Source organism: Solanum lycopersicum, chromosome 7 (assembly GCF_036512215.1).
Source record: "Solanum lycopersicum chromosome 7, SLM_r2.1".
Taxonomy (NCBI): Eukaryota; Viridiplantae; Streptophyta; class Magnoliopsida; order Solanales; family Solanaceae; genus Solanum; species Solanum lycopersicum.
In genome coordinates this window covers 65,783,993-65,790,151 of record NC_090806.1, presented here as the reverse complement: position 1 = coordinate 65,790,151, position 6,159 = coordinate 65,783,993, and the positions used below count along the sequence as shown (strand labels likewise).

Here is a 6,159-nt window from a genome sequence, read left to right as displayed (position 1 = left end):
TAAATCACAACAACTGACATTATTATTATTATTATTCATTCAAACAAAAATCTTATTTAGTACAGTAACTAATACAACTGGCCGCTAGTAAAGTCTAGACGACAATTTTATTCGACGTAATACATAAATATTTTTTTTTTAGCATTTTAATTTTGAATAAGCACAAATAGATAAACACAGTCTTATAAAACGTGTGTATTATTTGTACCTATTCAAATTTTATATATATCATATCATGTTAAAAAATACGTTTATATTGTTAATTAATAGCCCTGCAGTTCCTTCTGATTTCACCGTTAGTTCCAGTAAGTGGGCTAAGATTCCCCATTTTGACCATAGCAGATGCAAAATCCCTTCTAAAAGCTTCACCATCGCTGCTGTAACTCTTCACTAGCGAATCCTGAGATCCGCCATTAAACAATTCCTGATCCGATTGAAGCAATCCACGCCGAGCCTCTAAGTTTTGATAATATTTATTATCGAATTGGCTCGGCGTCTGGATATCTAACGGGGCTAAATTACTGTCTCCGCCAGATGCAGGGCATGTGGCCCTGAGTGTGGCGGCGAATTCTGAGTTGATGTTGGTGGCGTTGTTGACGCGGTCGCGGAAACTGGCGCATCGGGCTTGGCCGATTGTGTGGCTGCCGGAGAGGGCGGTCATCTCGGCGGCGTTAAGGCCTTTGGCGGAGAACATGGAGATCAAAGTTGAAAGGGTGGAAGTTGGCATAGGGATTTGGGCGTTGGCGGAGCTTAGGCTTGCGGTTCTTGCGTCTCTTCGGCCCAATTGCACGGTCCATGTTGGCCCTCCTAGCTGCGTAAATACGATGTTATAAATATATATTTAAATTTGTATAAAATTAATTTAATAAAAAAAATATATTTTGTTTGACGTTCTACCAGGTAATTTATCGGAGATATATTCAAACTATTTTGTAAATGTCATGTACAAACTTAAGTTGGTTTGAACTATATATATTTTAAGTTAGGAGTTAACTTACTCATTTATTCTATTTTTTCGTTATATTTCGTGTTGAGTTTAAAAATAAAGAATTTCATAAAAAATAAATAGTTTTGAACATGTTACTTTTTGTTTTAAAATCTATTTAGCGATATTTAATTAGATAGGAAAAGTTTCAAAAAATTTAAAATTAAGATTAAAGTTAAATTGTTCGTAAGGGAGTTTTTGAAACATACTAAAAGAAAGTATGTCAAAGACAAATAATATTTGTACGGCTAAGAAACTTGTTATTAAGGAAAAAATAAAAGTTCAAAGTTAATTATTAATACATAGACCAAAACAAATAAAGTGGGTATTATATATATTGATAATGTAAATTAAATAACGTTTATGCAGTTAAACAAAAGATATTCTTACACCAACGTAAGTATAGTATGAATATTTAAACTTTTATGTCGTTAAAGTAATATTGACATTTAATATGAAATAACGGTTATTCTTGCACCAACATAAGTATAGTATGTATATTTACCGATGCAACGCCTTTTTGAGCAGCAAGAGCGAGTATATCTGCACAAGAGACTACATTAGGACAAGCAGCTTCAACTTGAGTTTTAATGGTGTCTATTACTTCAAATCCTCTTAAAGAGTTCATGCTTGGATTTGAATTCTTCTCTCCTGTAAATGATGATGTATCATCCAGTAATATTGATGCATCACATCCCTAATTAAGTAACCATACAAAGAAGAAAAAAACAATGTTAGAATAATATACACATGTGCATTAATTCGAAATAACAAAAATTAGCCTAATTTATAATTTTTGTATTTATAAGTCATAAGTCCATTCAATCAGGCAGTAGTGTAGTCACATAGTTTTGTCGGAAAAAATTACCATATATATAAGTAAAATAATATATGAAGTGATCAAATAACATATTTTTGACACTCTTAACATAACAAGTTGATATTTTTAACATCCTTTGTTAAAATTCTGGCTCCGCCACTGCAAACAGGGGCGGGCCCACCCTTGGTCAAGGGGTGTCAAACAACACTCCTTTATCAAAAAAATTATATAATATATAGAGGTTAAATTTTAATTCATTACTATTCGTTAATAAAAAAAATTTCCCTAAAAAATATTGAACTTACGTTAACAAAGCAATCATGGAAGAACAAGCGAAGAACAGAAGCACCAAGTCTGGCCTCTCTATTCACAGCTTCTTTCATTGCGTTGCCAACAATTGTTTTTAGATTAGGGCATGAAGCCCCATAATAATTGGATGATAATTGGGCATTGCTAAAGCAAACAAAACCAAATAAAACACACAAAAATGCCAAAATGAGGTTACTAGTTAGGGATGCCATATGCTTAAATATGGATAATAACAATGTTGTTGTTTTTTACTACTAAATGAGAATGTGAATTGTGATGAGAAAGTAAGCATGCATGAAGCCCTTTATATACAAGTTTTTCTTTTTATAAACAACGTCATCGAGTTAAATTTTCGATTCAAGACTTCGAGAAGCGATCACACGAATTAGTTGAAGAGAATTCAATATTAAATATTACATACATAAAAAAATAAATCTAATCATGTATGAGAAAATAAAGATTTTTCAATTTTGTATGCGTAAATTAAAGTTATGTCAAATGTATCAAAATGTCATTTAATTTTGTGATTTTAGATATTTCATGTGAAATTCTAAAATTTAAATGTTCCCCCCAAAAAAGAGATCATTCTTTTACAAACAGACTAAAGAGAAAAATAAATCATTCTTATTGAAAATAAATAGTATAATTTTCACGAAAGAAAATTTGAATGAACCCCTAACCATAAATTGGTTCCGCCATTGAATACGAGTGTATTGAGAAACACAAAATGCTAAATCTGCTTAACTTTAAATTTTATAATTTACTTTTTTTTTATTAAATACGTATTACTAGCTAGAGAGTAAATAATATCTGTACAAATTAAAAGTCTAGTATATATTCAAAATTAGCTGCTGAAGCGCGTTAGCGTGATCTCAACAATACATTGTATAATATATATTTAAGTAACGTATTGATGTTTTATTTTAACGTGAATTGAAATTAGACTGATTTAAAATTTAAACATATTTATTCTTTCTAATAGATATATTTAAAAAAAAAACTTATAAATTATTGAAACTATTTTATTTTTTTTCCTAATGCTTATACAGTTTAAATATCAATTGATCACAAAGCACAATTCATAATAAGATATCGAGAATATCCTGAAATATATATTAATAAATCATGTATATCTTCATGTTCCTTTTATAAATAAATATTTGTAATTATAAATTGTTAAATACACTAGTCAACAATAATAACAAAGCTAATTGTTCTTTTAACGTAAACATTTCACATATGATATATGCGTATAAACGATCTCTTCACATCAAGTATGAGTCATTTTTATTTTTATTTTTATTTTTTTACAAAATTTAGAATGATTTAGCTTTTCTTAGTACAAAATTTAAGAGGTTGATGTAGGGAGTATGTGAAAAGATAGTTGTAGGCCGAAGAAGTACTGAGATAGGTGATTAGTCATGACATAATGCAACTTCATAACAGACGACATGACTTTAGATAAGAAGAAGTGGAGATCGTGTATCAGAGTAGAAGGTTAGTAGGGGTAGAGTGTTATCTTACGTTGTCGAGGTTTAGTGTCTGTCATAAGACTAGTGTTGCCTTATAAATTTTGTGATATGTTATTTATTGTATTCTAATTATTACACTATTTTATTGTTGTTAATTATTGTTTTCTCGCTTATGCATTCTTCATTATTTTCTTCTTCTTTTATCTGAATTTGATACACTTGAAATAAAGTCGACTAAAATTAACTTTTCTATCTCTACAAGATAATAACAAAGTCTGTATGCATATACTTTACTCTTTTCAAATCTCAATTTATAATATTTTTTTTAAAATTGTCATGTATAAATCATTTATATATCTAAAATGATTCAATACAATATATTTTAAAATATAAAATTCATAACCTCAAAATTATAACTCTAATATGGCTTTGAATTAGATTTTACTACTTGAGTATTTAAAACATGCGACTCTGCAATCTGCATGTACCAATTATGTGTCTCTGCATGCAAGAATAGATCAAAGAGGCAGGGCGGAACCGCGTGAAGTTGATGGGTGTCGATTGATATTTTAGTTAAAAAATTATACTTTATACCTAGGTTATAATTTTCTTTTTTATGTATATATATTACATATTGACACTATTTGACTTCTACGAGATTATACTTTTTTATATTTTGACATTCCTTTGTCAAAGTTCTGGCTCTATCATCGCGGAGGTACATGTGTCCAATTACATCCTTATTAGAAAAAATATATTGTACATATAAGTAAAATGGTATATGAAGTAATTAAATAATATAATTTAGACATATTTAACATAACAAGTTGTTATAGCTCACTAATTTTAAACCCCTTAAATGAGTTTTAGAAATCTTAAATGAATCAATACTCATATTCGAATCTTCCTTTTTTTCAAAAATTGTTATGAAATTATTAAATATTTTTATATGAAATTTCTAACCCGCGATAATAACAGGAACATCAAAATTAACTAGATAAGGTAGGGTCCCTTATATTTTTATTTCTATCTTTGCTATAAAATTACAAATTCAGAAAAGAGTAAGGAAAATACATGCAAAAGAAAACAAAAGTTATAGCTGGGTCTCATTTTCTTGCAATTAATGACATGACGTTTAATTCAAAAAAATTGCCTATCCATTTCGATTTCTTCCAATTTTCGTCAATTTATTTCACTTTTTTCAAAAAAGAAGTTAATGCAGATAGCCGCCCGGTGCGGAAATAAATTTTGTTCAAATAATATATTTATATTAATAAATTAATTATAAACATAAATTTTAAAATTTAATTACTATTCCTTTTAAATCATCATTATCATGAAGTGCAGAAATCACAAGTGAATTTAGCTAATTGCATTTACATTTGTTAACTATTGCGGTTTATAGTTTATATTTGAATTTATATCGAATTAATTCGATCATCGTACTCCAAATCAAAGTTACACAATTTGAAACAAACAAATGTTCTTAAGCGAAAAGGAATCTATACTAGTTACTAACTATATATCTGACAGAGCAAAAAACATTTAAAATATTAGATCATTTTTAAAATAATTTTAGATAATATAATTAGCTGTATTTAATAGTATTACTCCAGTAACATATCATAAACGATAAATAACATACTATAAAAAAATTAAATTTAAAAAATTCTTATACTATCAACACTTAAATCAAAATGCAACATTATTAGACAGCTAAAAGCACATTTAATCTTTACATGAAAATTACATTGTTCATATATAATTGATAGATATTTAAAAAAATATATATGTATACTATTATTGAACTTTTTTTATTTCTTTATATGTGGATTTTTATATTTTGACGTGAAAATTCCGACTCTAGACTAGAAGTACGTATATTTTGACAAACTCGTGAACACTACTTTTTTGTTTTTAGGGACTTATTTATAATAAATATATAGTTGGACCAAGTCTATTTAATTTAATTATTTGAATAAGCAAATTGGATATGTTCAGTGTTAACAAACTTTTACCTGCTCAAAACATTTTCATACAAATTCAATTGTAAAGATATATTAGTAAAATATTTTTTGTGAAAGAAATCATAACAACTAGACGTTTTCTTTGTAGTTTCTGAGACTCACTTTATTTGACGCCATTAATTATACTATTTTACATAGCCATTTGATTATATTTTTTTCAAATATTTTTCAAACATATTTATTTGGAATATGATGGAACTAAGATATCATGTTTTTTTTAATTAAAATAAATAAAGTTCGAAGTTGAACCGATCAAAATGTTAAGAAAATGAGTGAAATAGCTTGAATAGAATCGGATTCAAAATTTAAATATTATGATTTATGAGTTTAAATTTAGAATTTGCTACAACATATTTAATTTAATGATTTAAATTTACTATTTGTAGTTATTTAGTAGATTTTAACACCTATACATCGTCCTAGAATTAGCATTTGTTAGGCTAAAATAATTAAAAAATATTATTTGTTTTGTGTCAATCTCAATTTTCTCCAAAAAAATAAAAATAAAATCTCGCACTATTAATTAAGATTATCCACTCTAGATTT

At 27.5% G+C, this 6,159-nt stretch overlaps 1 protein-coding gene across 1 annotated transcript; it reads right to left on the bottom strand.

The window, feature by feature from the left end:
- LOC101244682 (peroxidase 52-like) lies at window positions 1-2,188 on the bottom strand. The gene is made up of 3 exons (XM_069287485.1): window positions 2,111-2,188; window positions 1,491-1,682; window positions 1-838 (listed from the first exon to the last, which is right to left on the bottom strand). Exons 1-3 carry the CDS (start codon window positions 2,186-2,188, stop codon window positions 260-262), a joined length of 849 nt encoding a protein of 282 aa, XP_069143586.1. The 3' UTR covers window positions 1-259.
- Window positions 2,189-6,159: the final 3,971 nt, after the last annotated feature.

Bases quoted from the DNA above. Each gene is read 5' to 3' on its own strand.
- LOC101244682 (XM_069287485.1), bottom strand. From the start codon at position 2,188: ATGAAAGAAGCTGTGAATAGAGAGGCCAGACTTGGTGCTTCTGTTCTT. The intron at 1,683-2,110 runs GTAAGTTCAATA...TTACTTAATTAG, and splicing joins TCCATGATTGCTTTGTTAAC to GGATGTGATGCATCAATATT. The intron at 839-1,490 runs GTAAATATACAT...CAAATTTAAATA, and splicing joins CTCAAAAAGGCGTTGCATCG to TATATTTATAACATCGTATT.